The sequence below is a fragment of the Monodon monoceros genome, unplaced genomic scaffold, assembly GCF_005190385.1.
Source record: "Monodon monoceros isolate NGI ecotype Baffin Bay Population unplaced genomic scaffold, NGI_Narwhal_1 Super_Scaffold_2, whole genome shotgun sequence".
In the NCBI taxonomy this organism is placed as follows: domain Eukaryota; kingdom Metazoa; phylum Chordata; class Mammalia; order Artiodactyla; family Monodontidae; genus Monodon; species Monodon monoceros.
The window spans coordinates 38125635-38152613 of NW_021703776.1; the positions used below are offsets into that span (position 1 = coordinate 38125635).

The window sequence follows — 26979 nt, forward strand, 5'->3', positions numbered from 1 at the left end:
TTCTGTTCTGGATCCCTGTTCCTCTTGGTTCTTTGATACTTAATTTATTATTCCCAACCTCTTATTATTACATCTTGAGCTGTTCCTATTCTAATGGCTTTTTAGCTCAAGTATTTACGTAATCCCTTTTTAACCTATGACTACTCTGTATTAAAATGACTTGGGTTAGTTTATGAAAACCTGTGCGATGATGTAAGTGTTATAATAATCACAAATTACAACAGGAATGGTTAAAGGATAGAGGTTCAAGACCAAAAGGAAAACAGAAAAACAATTCCCAGGTCATTGTGGAGTTGCAAAAACGTGAGCAACATGTGAAATTGAGGATACTCTCATTTTTAATTTGAAAAATCTCTATGGAAATGTATAGCTACTTACCTTCTCAACTCTTTTGTCTCTTCACAACTACATTCTTAATAAAATGGGCTATTCTTTCACTTTTCCATCACCTCTTCAGTGCAGTTGGGGTTTTGACTTTACTCTCCACTGACATTGCTATTGTCACTGATAAATTGCTAAGTGTTAAGTCACGTAGTTTTAGCTGTTTTCACCTATCTTCAAAGTCTCATCTCCCTTGGATATTAGAAAATCAATGTCTCCTATCTCTGAGGTGCTGCTTATTATATATCTGGATACATTCTCCTTAGTCACTTCTTTTAATATCATTTTTTCTTAGAATTTCACACTCAGAACTTCGTTCATTTCATGTATATATGCTTTCTTAATTTTATAATAATAATAGTGATTTGTTGGTTGTATGCTAGGGAATATGCAAAATACTATCACTTTAAGAGTTAAGCATTTTCTCCTTTTGCCAATAAGGAAACTCATGATCAGGGAGCTTAAGGTTTGCTCAAGGTTTTAGTCTCATAAAAGAGCAAATCCATGTCTGTTGTACTGCAACATGATCTTTTATTTTTTTAAATTTAAGTTATTGAAGAATAGTTGATTTACAATGTTGTGTTGGTTTCTGATATACAGCAAAGTGATTCAGGTATATATATATATATATATATATATATGTTTTCATTTGCTAATCCCAAACTCCCAATCAATGCCTCTCCCTCCCCCTTGGCAACCACAAGTCTGTTCTCTATGTCTGTGAGTCTGTTTCTGTTTCATAGGTAAGTTCATTTGCATTATAATTTAGATTCCACGTATAAGTGATATCATATGGTATTCATCTTTCTCTTTCTGACTTACCTCATTTAGTATGAGAATCTGTAGGTGCATCCATGTTGCTGCAAATTGTATTATCTCATTCTTTTTTATGGTGGAGTAGTATTCCATTGTATATATGTACCACATCTTCTTTATCCATTCCTCCATCGATGCACCTTTAGGTTGTTTCCATGTCTTGGCTATTGTAAATAGTGCTGCTATAAACATAGGGGTGCATGTATCTTTTCAAATTATAGTTTTGTCCAGATATATGCCCAGGAGTGGGATTGCTAGATAATATGGCAATTCTATTTTTAATTTTTTGAGGTACTTGCATACTGTTTTCCACAGTGGCTGTACCACTTTACATTCCCACCAACAGTGTGCGAGGGTTCCATTTTCCCCACTCTCTCTCCAGCATTTTTTTTTTATATATTGGAGTGTAGTTTTTTTACAATGTTGTGTTAGTTTCAAATGTACAATGAAGTGCTTCAGTTATACATATTTTCAAATATACAACAAAGCGCTTCAGTTATACATATACATATATCTATTCTTTTTCAGATTCGTTTACCATATAGGTTATTACAGAGTATTGAGTAGAGTTCCCTGTGATATACAGTAGGTCCTTGTTGATTATCCATTTTATTTATAGTAGTGTGTATATATTAATCTCAACCTCCTAATTTATCCATCCCCCCACACCTTTCCCCTTTAGTAACCATAAGTTTGTTTTCTAAGTCTGTGAGTCTGTTTCTATTTTGTAAATAAGTTTAGTCAAATCATTTATTTTAGATTCCGCATATAAGTAATACCATATGATATTTGTCTGTCTCTGTCTGACTTACTTCACTTAGTATGATAATCTCTAGGTCCATCCATGTAGTTGCAAATGTCATTATTTCATTCTTTTTTATGGCTGAGTAATATTCTACTGTATATATGTACCATATCTTCTTTATCTATTCCTCTGTCAATGGACATTTAGGTTGCTTTCATGTCTTGGCTATTGTAAATAGTGCTGTAGTGAACATTGGGGTGCAGGTATCTTTCCAAATTATGGTTTTCTCTGGATATATGTCCAGGTGTGGGATTGCTGGGTCATATAGTAGCCCTATTTTCAGTTGTTTAAGGAACCTTATGGTTTCCTTTGCTGCAATACAACTCTATGTTCCTTCTTCTTATTCTCTTTTCATGATTTTGATCATCAAGTGTACACGGATTGCTTCCGACTATCTTCTTCCATCTCAGATTTCTCTGTCCATGTAGGTTTATTTGACTTAGTCTACATTTCCATGTTAATGTCCCATAGGTATCTCAGATTTCACATTCTAATACTGAACTCATTTTCTCACCCTTTTCTAAACCTGTTCACTAGCTTTATTCACTAACTTGATGCATGGAAAGACCATTCACTTTTCCATCCCCTCTGACAATGCATTTATTCTCTTCTAGTTATTCTGCATTAACTGCATAAACTGTTTTCAAAACATCCCATAGCAATGTGAATCAGATGTTTTCTTGTCTGCCTTCTCAATTAAGATACTTGATGGCAAGGACTCTTACCTTGCTTTTGAGTCTCTGGACTCTAACCCAGTTCCTGATACACAGTTGTAGTTAATAAATGCATATTAAATAAGCCAATTGATGCAGGTGCTATATCATTCATAAAATTACTTTTCTGGGTATATGGATTTTCCATGAAATGTATCTCTCTTTCTTAGGCATAGTTATTCTTTTGTATTTGATTCTAGTCAAACTGATTTTCTAAAATAGATGTCTAGATGTATTTATTAATTCAAAATAACTTCTTCACATTCTAAAGTTAACTTGGTGGAATGATCTGATGCATATAAAATAAAACTCACTAAGTATTCCTTTGTTTTTATTCACTCACAACTGACTTGAAAGGGCTTCCCTGGTGGCACAGTGGTTGAGAGTCCGCCTGCCGATGCAGGGGACACGGGTTTGTGCCCCGGTCCGGGAGGATCCCACATGCCGCGGAGCAGCTAGGTCGGTGAGCCATGGCCGCTGAGCCTGCGCATCCGGAGCCTGTGCTCCGCAACGGGAGAGGCCACAGCAGTGAGAGACCCGCGTACCGCAAAAAGAAAAAAAAAAAAATGACTTGAAAGCATTTGATATTCATTTTAACACATTAATTTTCCAAAAAGTATGTGCACCATTCAAAGAGGGAACAAATATTTGGATTACTTTACAGAGCTTATTTATTGACTTCTTTCTATTTTGTATTACACTAGGGAGAATACTGAAGTTATTTAATGGCATAATATCATAGGTTTCCCAAGAGTAAATATTCATTCATTTTCTGTCTCTTATCTCTTTTTGTCATTTTTCTCTGCCTCTCTCCCTTTTTCTTCTAAAATACACATACACATACGAGGTGTTTTTGAGATTTCCAGAGATAATGAAATTAATGTTTCAATTATTAATGGCTCATTGGGATATGTATTTTCTCAAATACTCTGAAAGTTTTTCTGAATATGATGAGAACAGCGTTAAATTTTACTGGGTTCATAATGATGAGTCCAAATAACATTTTGTTTATAACCATTCCACTGTTTACATTAAATGCCCCCCCAAAACAGTATAAATTCATCTTCATACAATATCCTCAAAAGACTAGCCAAATTCGTTGAAACAGGTGAACTTCCTTATTTACCTAAACTTTGTAATTTATTGGTAAAATAGATTCAAGATGGGAAGACATAGCTATAATTAGTTTTACTTTAAGCTGAAATGATGGGGAAGGTACATTAAAGTTGATGAGTCATCACTTTGAAGCTGACATTATCAAAATCCACAGAAAAAGATGGCATATCCCCCATCCCTTTTTAAATATATAGCATAGAGAAACTTTGAGGGACATAATTGCTTCATGCATAGATTTTGTCAGAGTGGCTGCAGCAGCAGTAATAATATCCGTGACACCAAGGTATGTATAGATACAGTTTGGGTATTAGAAAATGAGTTGGAAGGTATTAAGAACTGGTTTTCTAGACCAAAAAAAAAAAAAGTTTAATAAACAATAGCAACATCACAGACCAGAAAATTCTGCCTGATTTTAGTGAGACAGTTGTGAAGCCATCTAATCCTATAACTGTAAGAATAATATATAACTGTGTACATACAGGTATGAATATGAATTGAGCTGAATAATAAGAGATAAGTATGCTGTATCTGGCTCAAAATGTTTAAATCAAAATGCAGACCTTTCTTAAGGCAAGCTCTTTAAGTAAACTATTTTTTTCTAAACAAAGAGGAGGAAGAAGAGGAAGAGAGTTGATGACATATGATAAAATCATTTTTGATCCTTCAGCCTTATGTTTCTTAATACAAAGGAATGAATATGTACAATTGAATGAGCATTCACTCTGGAGTATTATGCTAACAGTATTTATCAATCGCACATTGGTTTCCTTTAAGTATTAAAGAATATAACTTTATAACATATAATGTACAATATGTACACTCTTTAGTAGCCATACATTTATTATATTTATATGCTCAATCTGATATATCAAAATTAGATATAAATGGCAGGTATCACTTATTTTCCTTGAATAACAAAATGTGCTATTGGAATAAAAAGAAATTCCTACACATTGTCATTTAAGAAATCTCATTATTAGACACGTTCCAAGATAATGGAATCAGTACTGCAGTTTTTCTTTCTTAACGAGTTGTTGTAGTGTGCTTTTTAGATACTATTGTCAGACACTAATTTTTCTATATCAGTTTTATCCTAAAACTTATTTAAAATGGAAAGTAGACTTCTGAACCTTAGATGAAATATTTTGACTTGCTTTTAGTGGTATTAAGCATTATAATCTTACCACCCACTTTTTTTTAGGGTGTGCTGTAGTGGTGCCTGTTGAGCATATGTGATAAGAAGGCATTGGACACAGAGCTACTAAACATACATTAACATAGGTTCTTTTTTCAAATTTAGCTATCATGGATAAATTAAAAAACTCTCTAGGAGAACCAGTGCTATAATTACGAACACTGAAGACTCAAGAATCATTATCTGCTTTAAAAATTGTTTTAATTCTTTAAAATTTCCATAAAATGGCAAAAATAAATTCAGGAGCCATGAATGATTATTTCATTACAAAATATTCATACCTACTAGTTTTTCAAGTGAAATGTTGAAATTGATAGGTGGAACGTACAGTATATGGTAGTAAAGTTTCCGGAAAGGGGAGTCTTTTCAGACACTCCACATGGCTTCACCTTCCCCATCGTTAGGATTACCTATGAAGTGGGAGCCTCACATCTGCTGGTCTTTGCAGCTTAATGAATGAAGAGTCAATGGTCACATAAAGCCCTGCATTTTGACTCTTTCCACGTCTCTTGCATTTGTTTGTTCTCAGTCAGAGCTGTTATCATCTGAACTTACTGTCCCCAGTGCCATAAATAGGTCTCCTAATAGTATCAGCTTGGAGGTAGGAGAAGTCTCATCAATGTCCATCCAGCTTCGCTTGTTATAAAATTCTCTTGCTGACTATTTTGCCAGAATGCTGTGGGTGGGAGAGGTGGTAAAATAGAGGAGTGGCAATCTGACCTATGAAATATGTTTACTCCTTTTAATAAAGATAAAATTATTAAATTAATAACCTCTGGATAGTACAATGTAATTTACATACACACTTTGTTTATTCCTTAAAACAGCCCAACAGAGCAGGTGGTATTAATTTAATTTTAAAGATAAGAAAACTGAAGCTCAGAATGATTAAATAATTATCCAAGGCTACCATTCAAGGAATGAATGAAATAAGAAATGAGTGACTCTCCAGGGAAAACTGCATGGATGAAGTGGATTAAGAAGTTAAGATAGAGAAGTCCATTTTCAACCCATTTAGCAATCAACTTACAGAGAGTAAGCTGGTCTGACAGTCACATGGGGTTTATGTTTGGGGTTAGGATGCTGCTGAAGAACCAAAGATGACAATTTTAAAAGAAAACAGATGAAACATCATCATGGATGGAAGAGCGATGGTGAGTCATGTGGATGGTTAGGCTTTCACCAGAAACAACTGTGGTAAACTTTCCAGCTCTATGATAAACTTTTCAGCTACTGGCTTAATTTGTAAAGCTTTTGTAGGTTTCAGTGACAAGGTCTTTGAAAACTTAGGACATAGACAAATTCAAGCAAAAATGTAATTGGTAAAAACTGATTTAGAAAGAATTAGAAAATAGGATCTTTTTCAGTAATGATTAAATGAATTGAAACATTTAATACCTCTTAATTAAAAAAAAGAAATCAAAGACTCACTAGAAATTGGATAGTTGATATGCAAGTGCTACCAGTTTTAAGGAACTTCCAAAATTATATAGATGCCTCCAAAAAATGGAAAATAAGGGCATATTCTACAATTCATTTTATGAGACAGAAAAATTTTGATAAAAAGTTAGACAGGGGGTATGAAGAAGAAAAATAGTCTGTTGTGTTCATGAATGTAGATAAAAACTTCTGAACAAAATGTTAGCAAAGCAAAACCAATTTTCTATAACAATATTAATAAACTGTCCAATTTGGGTATATGAAAGTATTATAAGAATGTTTTAATAATGCAGAAATATGTAAGTGTATATGCCCACATTACCAATGAAATGAAATCATCTCAATATCTCACAAGGTGCAGAGAATATTAACATTGATTCATAATAAAAATTCTATATAACAGAAATAGAAGAAAACTTTATTACCTGCATGAAAGGTGTCGCTCAAAAAAGAAAAAGAAAAGAAAATCCGTACAACAAACATCATCCTAAGTTGGGAAATTATGAAAGTATTCCATTTAAATTCCGGGACAAGATATGGATATTCTGTATAAATACTCTAATTCAATAAAGTATTGAAGCTCTGGCCAGCACAATAAGACAGGGAGAGAAATAACAATTATAAGGATTGAAGATCAGTAATAGTACCATTGTTATTAGCATATGATACAGTTGTTTACGTAGAAATCCAAATGAATCTACAAACATAATATAGGCAATAGAAAAGAGGAGTAATGTGGCTGTTTGTGAGATCAATATATAAAAGTCAAATATATTTATATATACCAGCAACAAAAACATTAATTTTAATAAACAATTTAAAAATTTAAGATACCAACATAAACTTTAAGACAATCAAGAATAAATCTAACAATGACCTGCAAGCAAAAAAATGTAATTTATTTAAGGATATTAAAGAATAAGTTGATTGAAAAATCCTATATTCATGGATGAGGAATTAACACCATATAGATGTTATTTCTCCTAAAACTGATCAATAGACTTCATGTAATGCAATTTTTTAAAACATTTATGATTTTTGTGTGTGTGTTTTTATTTTCACCCTTATGGGATATGACAAGTTAAATTTAATATGTGTACAGTAAAGCAAAGAAAAAAATAATAGCTAAGATTTCATGTTCAATGAGACATAGATTAACTATAAAGCTATAGTGTTGTAAGAGTGTGGTACTGGTTCAGAGATGGACAAATTCATGAATAAAATAGAACAGATTCTAAAAAGAAAAATACCCACATATGGAAATTTGATTTATGATGGATTTGCATGATAGAAAACTGAATTATCCAAAACATGAAAAGATGGATTTAAAAATGAATAGAAAAATAGTTGCACAACACCCAAAAGGACAGAAGAAAGGAGGCAAGAACGGGAGGAACGGAGAAAGAGAAAGGGAGTGCAGAGGGATGAAAGAAGGCAGTGAAGAAGGGAAATGAAAAAAGGGATCACTACTAGACAGAACCACTCTAGAGTATTGTGTATATTTTATATATATTATCTATTCTATTCCAATAACTCACACCATCCTATCTTACATCACCACATAAAATTTCTATGTCAAAATTAAAACTAAGGGGCTTCCCTGGTGACTCAGTGGTTAAGAATCCGCCTGCCAGCACAGGGGACACGGGTTCAAGCCGTGTGGGAAGATCCCACATGCCGCGGAGCAACTAAGTCCGTGCGCCACAACTACTGAGCCTGCGCTCTAGAACCCGCGGGCCACAACTACTCAGCCCACGTGCCACAACTACTGAAGTCTGCATGCCTAGAGCCCGTGCTCCACAACAAGAGAAGCCGCCGCAATGAGAAGCCCACGCACCGCAACGAAGAGTAGCCCCTGCTCACCACAACTAGAGAAGCCCACGTGCAACAATGAAGACCCAACGCAACCAAAAATAAAATAAATTAAATAAATTTTTTAAAAAATTAAAACTGAAATTTTAGGAGAGTAAATGTGAACTCTCTTCTGTCCACTGAGGAAACATTGTTTGTTACACAAAGCAGGCCAAAGTGCTAGCCATTTATCAAAAGACTGATAAACTTGAATACCTTAAAACTAAAATGATACTTGTTAAAATAGACATTAAGGAAAGTAAAAAACTTTAAACCTATAGGAAATATTTGCCCCAAAAAAGAGAAAAAAACCCAAAAGGATTAAAATCAAGAAGTAAAGAATTTTTACAAATCAACAAGTAAAAAAGGAGTAGAGAAAAGATATGAAAAGGCATTTCACAAACGAGGAAACACATAAAATTACCAAGTATGACATTACAAGTGTTAGGATGGGCTCGGCACAGTTTTTTTCCACCTTCTTTTACGTACCTACATTGGTACAACTTCTATAGGAAACAGTTTGGCATGATATTGTAAAGTTGCAAAAGTGGTCACTGTCCATGAGCACCAGAAAATATGTCCAAAATGCATTTTTTATGAGAACATAAAGCTAATCAATCCAAATATCCATTGTATGGATTTTAAAAAGCATACCCACATAAATGGTATTAAACACAGCAGTAGAAATAAAATAACTCTTCAACTACACGTGGATGGAAATTCAGCTACTACATGGAGGAGTGTTAGTAACAATGCTGAGATGAAAAAGCAACATACAAACAATGTGTTGTTTATGGCATACACATGCTAACCTGAAATTCAGGATAGTGGTCACCTTTGTTAACGAGGAAGGGGGTGCTATAGGGAAAGAACGCAGGTATATGTAAGTTATTAGGAATATTCTACTCTCTGGGTTGGGCAACTGGTATATAGGTGTTTATTATATTGCTTATATAACAGCAAACTAACCAGTGATAGTCTGGAAGAAAATATTTCAATATGTCTAACGAAAGGTAAATGCCCACAATACAATACATGAGGAAATACAGGAAATTTTCATGTTCTAAATATTTCTGGCTCTTAGTATCAGGGGATGGGGTTTTAGTTGATTTGTTTACATTTCTATTATGTTTACGCACTGTTTGTATTACATTAACCAAATGTTTTTTTCCAATGATGCTAATTTAAATTAAAATATCACTCATAATACGTAGAGTTTATAAGATAATAAAATGCAATTTATGGAAAAGAAGGACAAGGCTTTAAAGATGCAGTTCACAAAGGAGGTCACACATCTGTAAACCTACAAAAATATGTTCAACCCACTAGTAAACAGGCATGTGATTATGCAATAACAGCACCATGGTATTTTTCACTTATTGAAGAAACATCATAAAGTTGTTTATATGTAGTGTTTTGGAGTTTCAAGGAAGTGGACCCTTACATTTTCTACAGTGGGCGCCATTCAGAGGGTATCATAATGTTGTAGTGGAGTATTTCCCTTATAGAAGATTAGCTTTCAGAACATATGCACTTGTTCACATAAATGTATTCAAATAATGTTAACTACAATACCTGGTTTTTTGTGACAGTGAAACACTAAAGAGTTTAAAAGTACATGAAATGGCTTATTTAATCATAGAATATATACCCTATTTAATACATTCACTTATAATAAATCTTTATATATACACTGACACAGAAAGATCTCTGACGTTTTTAAGTCAAAAAATGCACACGGATAAATTAAAAGGATGTATAGCATAATCCCATTTATGTTAAAAATATGTGTGATACAATTTACATGTGTACATTTATATATGTAATCCTATAGAAAATGTTCTTGTGGTATCCGCAGGGCATGGGTTCCAGGACTCTCCAGATACCAAAATCCACAGATGCTCTTAGTCCCTTATATAAAAAGGCATAGTGTTTGCGCATACTTTAAATCGTCTTTAGGTTACTACAGTACGTAATAAAATGTAAATGATATGTAAATAGGTGTAAATACAATATAAATGCTTTGTAAATATATAGTTTCGGCTCACCAAATTCGAGTTTTGCTTTTTGAAACTTTCTGGATTTTTTTTTTAAGATTTGTGATCCCTGGTTGGTTGAATCTGCATATGTGGAACTTGTAGATATGGAGGGCCAACTGTATTATATTGTTAACATTGGGGCAAGAAAGGTGAAGAGGCACATTCTAAATATTCTGTCCTATTTCAATTCTTTTTTTTTTTTTTTTTGCAAGAAAATAGGCATGTATGATTGTATAACTGGATGCACTACCTGCCTTTGTAATTTTCCCCAAGGTAGGTTGCATTAATAAGCACACTGCATGCAGTAGCAGCAGAGGCAGTGGACATTCATCACAGCTGACCCCACAATTAGTCTTGAGTATTCCTGGGTGGCAAACACTGCCAGGCAGGTCAAAAGACAGTGGGAAGCCTGGCTTCTAGTTGCAGATTCAGTCAGAAGGAAACACTGAATACAGTTGGCTAAAACCTCATATGCAGCCTGATCATTTTCTCCCAGTAATGGAGAAGGCAGAAAACTCTCAAAGACACATTTACTGACCTACTGGTCACATTTATATAATTATTCAAAAGAATTGTTTATCAATAAAAATTAGTAAATGAAACAATTTTGTATATGTCACTCTGCATTATGTGAACTGCATACCGCATATGGGAGTATATCTTAATGAAAATTATTATAATTTATTAACTTTATTTTTTTAGCTTTAGAGTTGATAAAAGAAAAAATATATTTATTATAGAATATAGAGTATATAATGACAATGTTTAACTTAGGACATGTTAATACTTTTATTTTAGAATTTCATTCTACATAAGAATTTAATGTTTTTCAATAAAATCAAAATCTTTCGTTAGATGAAATGCTAAATATACAAAACTAAAGATGTCCTAATTTTGAAATATCAATCATGTGCCATAACATGCTTATTTTTCAGGTTAAACTTTTTCCGTGATGTTCCTGATTTCAGAGTGTTAGCCTGCGGTGGAGATGGAACTGTGGGGTGGATTTTGGACTGCATAGGTAATGAAGACACCCATTTAACGTAGCTGGGGTGAGAGTGGTAACCTTAAATTCTGTGTATTTTGTTTATTTAGTGCATCCATATCTTTGGATGTGGATGCATTAAATAAACAAAACACATAGTGATACACTTAGACATCTGGAATGTTACACACTGTTTACTGGCTTAATTTATTCTTCTATATTTCAAATTTTTAACTGACAAAATAATTTACAAGTAACTAGAAATCCTTCTTTTCTCATTCATTTCTCTTGGAATTTAATAAGCTCTCAAATATTTCTGGATCTGCATTGACCAATCCTTTTTAAAAATAGGCCTCTTCATAAAAAGGAAAGATTGATTCAAAAGAAGTTTTACTATCTATATATATTGAAGCAAACTTTTATTTAGTCAGGGCAGTTGAGAATATTTTACCTTTTCATACTCTCAAAAATATTCAGATTAGGGCTTCCCTGGTGGCACAGTGGTTGAGAGTCCGTCTGCCGATGCAGGGGACACAGGTTCATGCCCCAGTCTGGGAAGATCCCACATGCCACGGAGCGGCTGGGCCCGTGAGCCATGGCTGCTGAGCCTGCGCGTCCGGAGCCTGTGCTCCGCAACGGGAGAGGCCACAACAGTGAGAGGCCCGCGTACCGGAAAAAAAATAAAATAAAATAAATATTCAAATTAAAAATGAATACATATTGTCAGCACACTTTGGGTACGCATCTAACGACTTTAATCTACTAACATTTTTAAAACAGGTAAAATTGTATTCTTTGGTCTTCCAATAATCAATGTCAGTAGTGTTAATATATTTAAGGAGAAAAACCAGAGTTCAAGAACTGCAAAAATTAAGGAGTTGCTTGAACAATACCTGAGAACTCGTAAGAATTTTAGTGAAAACAGGAGGATATTGTTGGTTTGCATTAGCCCTCAAAATCTAAGCCTTGGCTAGTACACTGTGGCACATCCCTACATAATCTATTCCCTCCCCGTTCCTACACACCCACATACGCTTACTTTGAAGGGCTGAGAAGAGAGAAAAATAAAGAAAAATAATATATGTTTGTGAGATTTGCTCAGTGATTCAAACAAAAGCATGTGGAATTTCAGTGGCAAATATCTTTACTGGACTCAAACACTATGTTGTATAATGTTGAACCTCAAACAAAACCTGGTAATCTTTTACGTCGTTGACTCTGACACAGAGCAGCACAAAACCATTGTTAGCGTTTTACTAACGTTTAGAATTCCACTACTTTCAAAATATTTTATTCCTTAAAGTGTACCTCGAGTTGATGTTGCAAAGGACTTTTTACAGGAAGCTACTTCTCCACTCTGCTTACGTCCTTGTATGAATATTCCTGTGTTGCATATACCCGCATCCTTGAGAATTTGAACGGAGTTAATTCAAACACGCTACAATTTTTAACTGAATTAACATATTTAAAAGGCTTTCCTCATGCATAAGTCTTGAAAATTCCTGTCACTCTGTGAATTTTGGTATTTATTTGTTTTATAAATTGCTAGAAATACATACAAATTAATCAATTTATAATTGTATATAACTATAAAATAGAACGTTTTATGTTTATAAGTACTTGGTGGAATGCCTTCCATGCCAAGCTGTGTTTATTTCATTGTTGTTCTGTCTGTGATCAAAAATTTATTTTATTTCAATTTTTCAATTCTACAGAAAAGGCAAATGTAGTCAAGCATCCTCCAGTGGCTATTCTGCCTCTCGGGACCGGCAATGATCTAGCAAGATGCCTGCGATGGGGAGGAGGTAAAACAGCTAAAAAAAAAAAAAAAAAAAAAAAATCTTAAAAAACAGAGATATGGTACAGAGCACCCTTCCCCCCAAAACTAAATCCAGCATTTCTTCATTGCATGACAGCTGCCATGTGATTTCAGCAAACCTAATTGCTGTCAGATATGTAGTATAATTTTGAACAATCGTCTAGGGTAGAGAAACAAATAGTGGACCAAGAGTTAGACTGTGAGTGCTAATTATATACTTGATGGGGCAGGCAAGCTTCCAACCCTTTTTGGTTTTGGGGTTTCCAATTTAAGAAATGAGATAAGCATGGGATAACTCTAAAAATAATGTTCACATTGGTAATCTCTGAGTGTGTGAGAAAATCACAAACAAAGGAAAAAAACTGAAAGGCTAACAGATGACTTGTCCAGGAATAAGTACAAGAGGTAACACATTTTCTGAGACCCACTTTGCACCAGGTGGTGTGTTCTGCGCTTGGGGTACAGGGTTAAGAATAGAAAGAAAACAATATCTGCTTTCAACAGAGCCTTAAATTCTAGTGGAACATGAAGTCATGTATAAATTGTGAGACTTCCTACTGACGAGTAAGACGATAATCGACATAATGAACGACCTCACCTAGGAATTGATGAGGTGACATAAGAAGAATCCTAATAGGTGGATAATGACGGAGCCATATAGAACTGGGGGTGGACGTTATAGGCAGAGGGAACATCAAGTCCAAGGGCCCAGAGATACAAAGGCACTTGACATTACTGAAGGGACTGAAAATGGAATAGTGTAGATGGAACAGGTGAGTAAGGGGAGAATATTTCAAGATGAGATCTTAAAATAATTTGAAGTGTCATTAACAGGCTAAACTGACCAGAAGATATCAAAGAAAAGAAAACCATATTTTGCTAAATAAACAAGAACCTAATCCTAAATATTTTTAGCATCTAGACTCAGAGAAGTTTGAAAAGTGTCTCGTAAGACAGTGTAAATCAGAAGCCCTTGGGAAGCTTGTTAAAAATATAGCGGACCGACCTTACTTCAAATATGCTAAATGGAAATCTCTAGAGATGGGACCCGGGCAGTCGATTTTTTTTTTTTAAGCAAACTCCCTAAGTAACTGATTTACAACAAAATTTGAGAAGAATTGTTCCATGAATACCTGGGCAACTTGTGAACTCTAAGATGTATATACATGTATTTGTGTATTTGACAGAATTTGAAACCAAGTTAAAAAACATGGTATATGATATATTTGTAACTTTCATTAAGGATATAACTTAGTAGAAGAATATTATAAAATACTGAGTTAAATTGTATAGAATCTAAAGATAGATATAGATAGATAGATAGAATGAACCATTGCTTACGAGATGCTTATATTTGCCAATGTTAATATACGTGTATTGATTAAAAGGAAGAGAATCATGCATGTGGCTTCTTACGTATTCCTCTGGAAATATTTTTGATATTTGAAAATTAATAATTTTATTTTGGTTTCAAGCTGGCAAATGACTTAAATCTCAAAATTGATATAGAAGTTCCATTCAGGGCATCTTCTAATTATTTCCTTGTAAACAGTTTTAAAGATATTCTTATCAGTGGCCAAAGACACATGGATTATAGTATATGTCAAAGTGTATATTGATGATGAACTCTTTGTGCATGTCTAGCATGTGCTGGCACTATTCTAGGTGGTGGATATTAAATGAGAAAATAAATAAAGGGTTCTTACCCTTTTGGAGGTTACATTTTCATTGAGTACACGGACAATAAATCACTGAATAATGAAATATATAATTACAAAATAAGGTCAAGGTTATGAAAGAATCAGAGTGTATTTTCAGAGAATAACCGAGGGGAACTATTCAGCTATATGGTCAAGAAGACCTCTCTGAGGAAGTAACATTTAAGCTGGATTTAAAATATGAGGAAGAAAGAGCGAGCTCTTTGTACTGAAAGGACTGAAGGAAGGCTGATGTAACTCTAAGCGGTCATGGGGCAGTGGGTAGGTATGGCCTCAGCGGGGTGAATAGGATGACGTTGGAGAGAGAACCAGGAGCTAGATTATGCAGGTCTTAATGGTCATGGTAAAAATTTTATGTGATTGACTTTGAAGCACACAGTGAAACTTTGGAAGAGTTTCAAAAGCAGAGTGGCACAGTGACATTTGTGTTTTCAAAATAGGTTAATTTGGGGGCATAAAAGACTGTTGAGAAAATGTGACAATGTGGGGAAGCATAGTTTTTGAAAGGAGAATTTGGATTACCGTTGTATTTAGAGGATAAATGGGCTGGGCTAGGGTGGTGGTAGTACAAATGAGACAAGTGCACACACTGACATTTTCAGGGATAGACTGATACAACGTGCCAATGGATTGGGTAGGGACTTTGGGGAAAGTGAGGTATCAAGGGGAACTGCAAGATGCCCAAGGTGAGCAATTAGGAAAATGGAGGTGCGATCTGCTAGAGTTTACTAATAAAGAAACATGCTCTGGGGTGGCATTATTTCTTGTCAGGCGTCTAACTTTGAGCAAGTTGCTTAACAACTGTGTGCCTCAGACTCCTCATCAGAACTTGAAGAAAATAATGGTATCTGCCTTGGAGGTTCTTACACCCAACTATCAAATTGTTTCCCCAGTGTCTGGGCTGAGTCCTTCCTGTAATTATGGTAATTATCATTATGCTTAACATTTGGGAAAGAAATTACTTTATTCAACCAATAATCATTTTGTTCATGTAATATCACTGGGATCTATTGACTGGAAGCTTAATTTCTATGAGTATATTTAGGAAAACATAACACTGTACAAATATAAGATGTTGTAGGACATTTGAAAAAAATACTTAATTTACATTCTCTTTGCAATTCTTCCGGCAATGATTAATCTCTCAAGCAAAATTCTGAAGTTTACTGCAAGAAAAGTGTTGTTTTGTGAAGAGTAAGGGGGTAGGAGGCAGAATTTTACATGGAGCACACTCTTACAAATATATGTTGTTGCTTTTCTTTATGTGATTTTAAATTTGTAAAATTTTCTATGACATTTTAGATAGAATCAGTCATTATGATAGCATCATATCATTGAAGCGAAGATAAATACTAATTACGTTTTCATTTGGTTGCTTAGCCTAGAGTGATTATAGGCTTTAAATCAAAATAATGGAAGCAAAATAGCATCATTCTTTTCTGGAACAAGCTTTGTTTGCATACTTAGTAAGTTTAATTTATCTTTTTTTAAAAAATATAATCTTTTTGAGTTCAGGAATCCTATTTATAGTTATGGATCATTATTAAACAAGCTTGAGCACAGATAAATCTAAACAAGTAGGGCATAGATATTTGTTAAATGGGGAACTACAATTTGGAATTCTTCACCTTTGAGAATTAGCGCTGAACTGCAGGTATGATTCTCCGAATAGATTTATTGCCTCTCTCTTTCCATTTTTACTTGGCTAGAAGACTGATTGATACCAGCCTTTTTCATACATAGCCATAAAAACTTTGAGAACATATCCAGTGCTAAAGAATTTAAGTTAATTGACCCTACTTAATCTAGCTGTATTAATTCTTTCATTAAATTCAATTCTATTATGTTGTCTCCTGGTCGGTTGCCATTCCTACATTTTTCCAGTGTTATGCTGAACAATGCTTCTATTAACCTGAGATGTAGCTGAGGACGAGCTCAATGTTTGTTTTAGAGCATTATCATTTACTCATATTTCTGCTGAGTGGGTTTGTGTATAATACTGTATATTAAATATACTGTATTTTCATACTATATTATACATTAGTTTAATGTATATAAATTCATTTATATCTAAAACGATCATACTTATTTTCAAACAAGAGTAGAATTTGGAAAATAGGTGAATATATTTAACTGTTTTTAATTCAATGCAATAGGTAAACATATATATATATAATTTATTTGGGGGGCATTAAAAGAAATTAAAAATTAAAAAGAAAATAAACATTGGGAATGAGGGTGGAACTATTAAGAAACACCTGAAAAATAAGTACGCTTAATTACTATACTCCTGTAGTTTAAACAATTCAGTGTTTTATCACTGAGTACAATTATATGTATATTATGTAAGTTCATAATTTTTGAATTATGCTATAAAATATGGTATGACATTTATTGAAATGGTTTTTAATACTTTTAATGTTTATATCTGTGTAGTCGTTGTTTGTTGTACTCTTTGCTGTGTGTATTGAATGGTGCATAATTAGTTTCTAGACCTGTGTAAGGTAAGAAGAGATGGTAGGCTCCAAGATACGTATTCCTGGTTTCTGGCTGCCTTGCCCCTCTAATAGTTAATTCAACAAATACAGCATAAATGTAATTTAATCTTGCCATATTACAGTGCCTATTCCCTTTTCTTTTAATGCAATCGGTTTTTCCAGAGTTATGTGTGCTAACACATCTAACGAGGACTCATAGCCTCTGGCATTTTCTTGTTCAACAAATAAATTATTAAAATATAGAATGAAGTTGGACACGGAAAAAGATCTATGAAAATATTGTTGCTACTCGAAATACCATTGTAAGAATGTGTATAGAGTTAGAAAGATTATTTAACTTAGTACAACTTTTCAAATTCTAATGTCATTGTCAATATTATTGTTGACAACTTTCTGTTCTTTTGCCTTATATACTAAGACCTTTTAGGCATTTTCTCATTTTTTTTCTCATTTAATTCTCACACCAAACCTAAGTTTTTACAGAGGGAGAAACTGTTTAGAATGTTAAAAGCAGACACTGAAGTAAATAACACAGCCAGGATTAGGCTACAGCCCTAATTAACTATAATGTTAGATACCTAAAGGTACATTTAGGAGAAAGTATAATATTAAGCAACAAATTTCTTTTCTGGCCATGGTGACTATCTATAGTAGATTTATTTAAAAATGGATTTGTTGGACATTTACTGCAGGGCACACCTGGTAAAAGGAACTTGTGGGGAGAAAAATGAAAATAACTATAGTGCACCATGCTAGTTCTATGGTAGGGCTAGTTTTGAGAACTGTGTACTGTGGTACTGTACAGAATCCATTATTTTGGGAGGGTGGCTTCTGGAAAAAAGTGTTATCAAATATAAAGCCTGCAGAGGGAGTAGAAGCAAGGGACAAGTCTAACATGGCATCCAGGCTTTTTACTATAGCAACTGGGTGGAGGGGAAAGTCAGCTGTTTTTCGGAGGGAGAGTTCACAGGAGGATGATACCAAAGCACATCATTAATTCCACTTTGAATAAATACATTGATAAAAAATTTTGTGAGGGGTATGCATTGGAGATGTTCATTTGGCAGTTGGCTGCACTGTGAATTTGTCCCACAGGAGCGAAATATGAGTTACAAATTAAGCTAAAGATAAAATATTGGTATGAGTATAATAAGATTATAGTTAATTCTTCAACCTGTGTTAGAATTTGCTTTAAAATGCATTATTTAGCTTTAGAATGATACACACATATTCACACGCTTAAACATATATAATTATAGCTTTTGTTATTTGGTTATATTTTTTCTCAAGATAATTTTTTTTTCATTAGGTTATGAAGGTGAGAATCTGATGAAAATCTTAAAAGACATTGAAAACAGCACAGAAATCATGTTGGACAGGTGGAAGTTTGAAGTCATACCTAATGACAAAGATGAGAAGGGAGACCCAGTGCCTTACAGTATCATCAATAATTACTTTTCCATTGGCGTGGTAAGATTTTCCACTAACCATTCTTTTTTTTACCAGTTCTGGATAATCACTGATGTAAACTCTTATACTATGAAGATTTACTGATTATAAATAATTTACCTTTGTGTCAGCAAAGCACCTCTTCTAATGGGTAATAGTAAAGCTTATGAATTTATTTAAAGTCAGAGAATCAGTGATGATTTTTTCATGTGCTAAACAAAGGAAAGAAACTATATTTTATGTAATTGGCTTGACCATTTGTGTTAGTAAAATGAAGCTTAGAATGGTTTATAAGGTAGTTATAAGTTTTAGAGTACAAGCTACAGTTTCACATTACTAAAAATGTGAAAACAATGCATCAAATTTTTTCTTATTTTGAAATCTACATTATAATATCATAACCTATTAGGTTTTTATTTATAGATATTATTTTAAAAGTTATGGTTTAGTGTAAAGTCTAAGAAAAATGCTGCTAGTATTCTCAAGTGGTTAATAAGTCAAAAGGTTAATTTTTCACTTTCTTGAAAAATTTGAGACCGAAATTAAAATATCTTTGGGCAATTTAAAGAGTTATTAAAATTTCAATCCCTAAGAAATTAATAATTTTAACAGTAATTTTACTTGTATTTATATATATATTACCCAGTAATTATGAAGTCTTAAAATATATTATCTACAGCATTATATTCCATTGAACATATTTTCTCAATATTAATCTTATATCATGTCTCATTTCTCTCTTATGCATGTGCATGTGCACACATACACACACAGACACAACTAGCAAACTATAAAAAGCATTGGTTGAGTCCATGAACTTAGGAGTCAAGCTACCTTTAGCAATTTCTTTTTCCTCTTAGTGTGCATTCATTTAGCCGTATCATGGTAGTTATTATTTTCTCTCTCATAGTTGTAAATAATGTGATTATACATTTAAAGAGCTTCGTATAATGATGCATAATGAAGGCTAAATATACAATCTTTACTAATACTATGATAATGATTATTATTATTTGCAAGAAAAATGTAATGCATTTGATCCATTAAAATTCTATTTATATTTGATATGAATAACAATATTTTAACAGCTTTATTGGCAAATAACTTACACACAACCTAATTCACTCATTTTAAGTAAACCTTTTAATGATTTAATAAATCTATCCCATATTAGAGTGTTTTCATCGCCAAGACAAGAACCCTCATGCCCACTTCTAGTCAATTCTGGGTCCTTTCCCCAGTTCCAAGCAAAGCTCTAATCTTTCTACCTCTAAGATTTGTCTTTTATGGATAGTTCATATAAAAGAAATAATACAATATATCATTTTTTGCACCTGGCTTCTTTCACTTCACATAATGTTTTGAGGTTCACTTATATGAACTAATTAATACTGTATTCCTTTTATTGCTGAGTAGTAAGTATCCCGTTGTGTGGATATATCATATATTGTTTATCTTTTCACGGGTTGATGTACATTTAGATTGCTTCTGGTCTTTGGATATTATGAATAATGCCACTGTCTTGAGTCCCTATAGTTAATTTTTTATTTTGCTTACTGTACTTTTTGACTCAAGAATTTCTATTTGGTTCTTTTTTATATTTCTAGGTCTTTAATTGATATTTTCTATTTGAATAGTCATTGTTCTTATACTTTCCTTTATTATTTAAGCATAGTTTACATTAGTTTTTTTGATCAATTTATAATAGCTGTTTTGAAGTCTTTGTCTGCTAAGTCCAACATCTAAAGTCCATCAGAGACATTGTTTGCTTTTTCCAAAGCATGTGAAACACTTTCCCATTCCTCTGCATATTTGCTAATTTTTTGTTGGAAACAAGAGATTTTATATAATATATCATAACAACTGTGGATTTGCATTCTCCCATAGGTGTTATGCTTGTTCCTGTGTTTGCTTAGGGATTTCCCTCCACTAATTATAAGGAGCCTTTCTCCCCTGTAGTGTATGGATATACTGATGCCTCAGTATTTTTGTTTTTGTTTTTTCTTCTTGCTTTTATATTAATCCTGGTTTCTAGGGATCATTCCTGTGTCAGCATGATTGACCAACGTTTGTGCTTAAACACCTTGAGACAGTTCATCCCTTTGCCACTGAACCTGTATGTTCATTGGGGAACACATACAAACTGCAGGCAATTATTAATCTGATTCAGCTTTTAATATCTGCTGGCCTTTTTGTCTCTTCTGCTCATGTAGAAGGCCTCTCACTTAGCCAAAGATGTATAAATAACTATGGCCCTCTTTGGACTTTCCTGAACATATGTGCGACCTTGTACATTCATATAGCCTTTCAGACAGCCAGGAATATGTGACAGAATATCAAGGCCCATTATGGCTGTCTCATTCTCAAGATCTCCTTGAATATCTGGCTAGTTGGCTGGTTAGTTGCTTGCCTTAATCATTTTCGCAAACTGAGGCAAGCTGCTACATTTGCCACTGAGATTACTATTATTTTGGATAACTCTGGGTCATGGAGTTTTTCCAGCTTCCACTCCAAGTCATGTTAGCTCCCCTGACAGTAAAGTTGCTTGCTTTCATAACTTGCCCCACCCTGGTAGATCTTTAGTACTGATGGAGGTGGAGGGTAAGGTAGCAGCTCAAGGTTGAAACATCACAGATTGCCAGTGTTCTTCTCTTAGGTTCAGTAGTTTTTCTTGAATAAATAGTTCTCAGGTTGTTATATGCCTTTGATCAATTTTCAGTGGTCCTCAACAGAAGTTATTTCCTTTTCATCACAGGAGACATTTGGCAGTGTTTGGAAACACATTTGATAGCCATGGTTAAGAGAGGATTCCTACTGGAAGCTAGTGGGTAGAGGATAGGGATGCTGATAAACACTCCCAGTTCATAGAATAGCCCCCCCAAACACATAAGAAAGAATTACATAGCTCAAAATGTCAATAGGGCTGAGGTTGAGAAACCTGGTATCAACAAACCAATATTAAATACAAAACTCAAGAGGTTGGAAAAGGGGAAATAGCTAACACATGAAGAAAAGGAAAGCTGTAATAGAAATAAGACAGGACATACAGCAAAGAATAACAAGAACAAAAAAAATTGAGTATGTTAGTGAAACCAAAAACTGGATTTTTGAAAGTAATTAATCAAATCTACTGCAAAATTGACTTTATAAAAATATTGTAAAGAGAATTGCAAATAAATAATATAGAGTGAAAAAAGACCAAAAATCCCCCCCGTAAAGACAAAACATAATATCCCAACTGAAAATATTTTAGGAGTAAATAAGGAAGTGTAGCAAAGTTACTAAATATAAAATCAACTTAAATATTCAATATTATTCTATTATATAAGCAATAATCTATACATTTACAAAAACAGCAACCAAAAAATTAGAACTATCCAGAAATTAATAAAGAATATACAAGACCTAAAAACAGAAACATTAAAACTCTCTACAAAGACGTAAAAGATCAGAATAAACAGAGACATTTTCTATTCTTAGATGGGATAGCTTAATAATTTGTAATATGCAAATTAATGTATACCTTTAACCTGTAAGTAATCAAAATTAGAGCTGGATTTTATGACAAATTTGAAAAACTTTTTCCAAAATATATATAACAAAGTAGCTCAGTCAATTTTAATAAAAAGAAATGGAGAACTGTTTTACCAAATAAGACATGTTACAAATGAATTGGATAATTATAATAAAATAGTGCAATGAATGAATAGAGGAAGGACTCAGTGGAGAAGCAGAGAGACACATATCGAAACTCAGTGTAGATGTGGCCCAAAATCTCATTGGAGAAATAATGGTGCTTAGTTGATAAGTGTTCAAAAACTACCTTTCTAGGGGGAGAAAATTTTGTTAGAACTCTACATTAGATAGGCAATTGCTGGATATATTGAAGTACTAAATTTGAAATGCAAGGTTTAGGACCTAATTCAAGAATATGTAATAGCATTCATTTATGATTTTAAGGTAGAACAGAACTAAACAAGGTAGATTTTGATTGCGTTTCTTTAGAAGGGTCCTGTTCCATTTAAGTTGGAGCCTCTTTCACTGAGTTTGACATGGGAAGGAGAGGTGTGAAGAGAGGGAGAGCATCCTTCCCTGAAATATTTGCCTCTGTCCCAGCAAGACGGAGGATAAACATTCAGGGTCACAATCAGACCAGTAGACCTTATAGAGAGTTCAAGCTTTGGCTGTCACTCAGCCAGGCCACCTTCTATTTAGCAACTTACATTCCTCTGCCCCAGTGAGTGAATCCAGCAAACAACAAAAAGAAATGAATTGTGTACCTCAAGCTTATATATTCCTGAATATATAAGAAACAGTGGAACTGGAGCATTGAAAGAATAAGGGGGACATTTCAACTTTTTTTTTTTTTTTTTTTTGTGGCACGCGGGCCTCTCACCGTTGTGGCCTCTCCCATTGCGGAGCACAGGCTCCGGACGCGCAGGCCCAGCGGCCATGGCTCACGGGCCAAGCTTAAGATGGCACATAATTTGTACTTGAAATTATCTCTAGGAACCCTCCTACCTCCTAGTTACAAGGTGGTCTCAAAACTTGACTCTACTGTTAGTGTTGTTTTCATTATTTCAATGATTGCCTTTTATATACTGACTGTAAGTGATTTACAGTGTAAATAAAACCTTACTTCAAATTTTTAAGGAACCTGTGAGGCAAACCTCAAAATATTAGTGGTCTGACAACAACTAAAAATTAGTTCTTCCCTCACGTTAGGACAGCAGGGGTTGACTTTTGAGGAGAGGCTCTGCTCCACTTGGTCAGTCATTGACCCAGGGTCCTTCTATCTTGTGGCTCCACCCTCTTCTTGATACACAGAGCCCTCTCTATTTCAACAGTTGGGCAACAAAAGAGGGTGAAGTGTTGGCGTTTGTGTTTTTTTGTTTGTTTGTTTGTTTTTAATAGACCAGGCCTGTAAGATGTTCAGCTTGTAACCCATTGGCCATATCCAAATCAATTAGATGCACCTAATTGTAAGGAAGCTGGGAAAGGAATTCTGTCTGCCCAAGAAGAGAAGGGAAATTGGTGAATAACTAGCCAGTTTCTGCTAATTTCTTTTTGTAATGCCATTCACTTTTAGCCAGAACAATTGGAAATAATTCTGAAATCATAATTAAATCTGAGAATAGGTATTCATCTACAGTGGTGATCCTTAAATAAAAAGCACATTTATTTATTACCTTCTATGTGCCAGATACTGTTTGAGGGTTGGCAGTGAACAAGAGAGAAAAAGTCTATATAATCACTAAACATATTATTGTGAGGTGAGAGAGAATTCTCATGAGAAACTTAACAGCTGGATGTTAGAAATATAGATTATAGAAGTTAATAAGAAAAACTGCTATGTTCTACCTTTCATTCTGATTTTGCACTTTAATAACTATAGATAATCTCAAAGATCACAGTTAGAAAACTGTTCACCCATTGCATCACCATCAAATTCATACATGCCATTAGTTTTATCCTCACTGTTGATTCTTCATTCATTTGCTTAATAAACAAAAAAACTAAGTACCTTTTTTTTTTGGTCAGGCCCTGGAGTTACAGAAGTGAAAAAAAGAGATCACCTCATTATTAGAACTTGGAGTTTAATGGTATAAAAAGCATTGAAAAACAAATGCACTAATACAAGTTTTTTGGAAAATTATGATGTATACTGTGAAAGAAAACAAAAGTTGCCATGAGCTAGAATAAGGGACAACAACGTTAGGTCTCATGGTCAAGGAAGGCCTATATAAGGAAGATACATTTAAGAGAGGATCTATAGAATACACATAAGTCAGGTGGACACCAAAGAGATGGAAAGAGCATACCAAGCAGGTATAACTGTATGTGAAAAGCTCAAGGAGAGAAAAGGCCCGTTGTGTTCAAAGACCTATAAGGTCAGTGTGCCTGGAACATAAAGATAGAAGGTGGGAATGAATGACAAAAAAGGCAGTAGCAGAAGTGGCTGCTGCCATGTCTTGAAGACTTGGAAGCCAAGGTGTGGTGTCTGTCTTTTAAGAGAGGCCACTGAATGATTCAATGAATATAATCGGGAAATGAAATCCAATTTATGTACAGCAGGAGTTTGTCTATGAGAGGTAATAGTTAGACATTAATTAAAAGGTAAAACAAGTGTCATAAAAAAGGTACACATAGCTTTGGATATTTCCTTTAACCTAAAACCTATAAATATAATTGAATTGACGAATTTTTTCTTATAGGTCCAGCTCATGTCCTTTCTTTAAATGTGCATCATCGACTGGGGTTCTACAAAGTTTGCTTGTATAAATCACATTCCATAATAAACCATCTGTGATTTCCATTTTTAGTTTCTTTTAAGTGGAACAAAAATTCAAAAGATACTTGTGAAGCAATCAGTATAAAATACTTCGAGATTTTTACAATAGTTTAAAAAATCTTTTATAATGATTTTTCTTACATATGATTTTATAACAAAGAATATATAATTCTATAGCAGTTTTAGAATTGCATTTATATCAGATCTTCCCAAATCATCTTCGTTTTCATATAAAATACTTTCTTTTTGTAATCATATTTTCCATTTATATAATAGGTAATTGAATGATATAATAAAGACTAAAACTGGCATAAGCAGTGTTGGGAACAACACAAATGACTGTTGGTAAGTGTAAACCTCAAAATGTGGAAACACTGCCAGATGTAGTAGCTGAGAGGGGCTGGAACTGAGTTACAGGCTGCTTCAATATCCACAGTGGGCAATAGGAAGGACGTAGATGGGCATGTCTCCCTCTGGGTCCCTGAGGAGACAGAACCACTGGGACCACTGATAAGAAGGACTGAGGCCAGGTTACAGGGCTGCTTCAAGATCCATAGTATGCATTTTACAAAGCAGTCACCTTTTCCAGTCTTTACTGACCGGCCTGGGCATAGAAACACCTTGTCATAGCAGCTAAGGATTCTGAGGCTCTGTCGGATTTTTTCTATAGATGCACCTACTCCCCGCCTCTTGTTCCCTCTTTGGGAAGGTGGGGGGAGGCATTCTTAACATTGTTTGCTTTCTCTCCATCCCCCAAAGCCAGGGTGGGTGCTGAGAGCCTTCTGTGTGTTTTCCTTAGGGCAGAGCCCTGAAATGCACATATCTGGGGAACTTCGGACAATCCTGTGGAGCTGAGCCATCCGTCCGCGCATGCTCACCAGCAGTCCGCAGGGGCTCGGCCTCCCACGCGGCACACACGCATAGGGCACGCATGGCGCGTCAGCCAGGAGGCCGGGCGGGCTGAGGCACGCAGAGCGTTGCAGGCGCCAGGTGGGCTGAAATCCTCAGTTGAGGCTTCCAGAGCAGCTTGCTCCCACCCTCCTGAATGAGTCCGTGCATTGGTCTGTAGGCTCTGTAGGCTCCAGCGCCCCTTGTTGAGGTCCAGGCCCTTGTGGCTCTGAGTCCTCCTCTCGCCTACCTGCTCCCAGCCTCTTCCGACACCGCAGCTTGTGCTGAGACCCTCGCTATTCCCGGTGAGGCAAGAAAGAAGTGGCCTTTGGGGCAGCGTCCAGGAGGCGTGGGAAGCTGAACACTCACTCCCAACGCTCCCACTTTCCCCACCCCCGGGGGAAGCCTCGGGCTTAGTGGAACCTCTCTTGGCACTAAGCTGTGCCACTCTGGGGGAGAGGCCGTGCCGGTAAAGGGAAAAGTGTTCTTACCCCCTTCAATGGGTCTGATCTCGGATTGTTTGCTCAAGTGGTGTGCTGGAATTTCTCCGCTGGACTCCCCGACTCCCAACAAAGGTATTATTATCTATTCCTTAGTGGTTGTCAAAATCTATGTTCGTTTAGGCGGGGGTGGGGGGGTGATGGCTGAAAACGCCGCTTCCGCCATCTTGCTGACTCGTCTCTCCAAGAACTTTGTTTTTAAAACAAAAAGAAACACAGAGCATAATAAATTTGAAAATATAACCACAATTATGAGTATATCCTGTGCATCTGTGCTAGTAAACTTTATCATGTGGAAGAAATTTGAGTATTGTCTGTCCAAATGAAGAAAGCTGAAATATGCTGAAGAGGAAGGGGTAGGAAATCTAAGGCAGTAGTTCTCAAACTTAAGCATGTATCAGAATCACCTGAAGGGCTTGTTAAAATGCAGACTGACGATCCTCAAACCCAGGCTTTCAGTAGGTCTGAGTTGGG

At 34.9% G+C, this 26979-nt stretch overlaps 1 protein-coding gene across 6 annotated transcripts in view; it reads left to right on the forward strand.

Moving 5' to 3' along the window:
• Window positions 1-26979, forward strand: part of DGKB (diacylglycerol kinase beta) — a 703373-nt gene that overhangs the window by 278010 nt on the left and 398384 nt on the right. For all 6 annotated transcript variants that reach the window (XM_029233668.1, XM_029233663.1, XM_029233664.1 and 3 more), the window contains 3 exons: window positions 11292-11377; window positions 13057-13146; window positions 18686-18846. In XM_029233668.1, the coding sequence (XP_029089501.1) occupies window positions 11292-11377; window positions 13057-13146; window positions 18686-18846 (337 nt within the window). The remainder of the gene's footprint in view (window positions 1-11291; window positions 11378-13056; window positions 13147-18685; window positions 18847-26979) is intronic.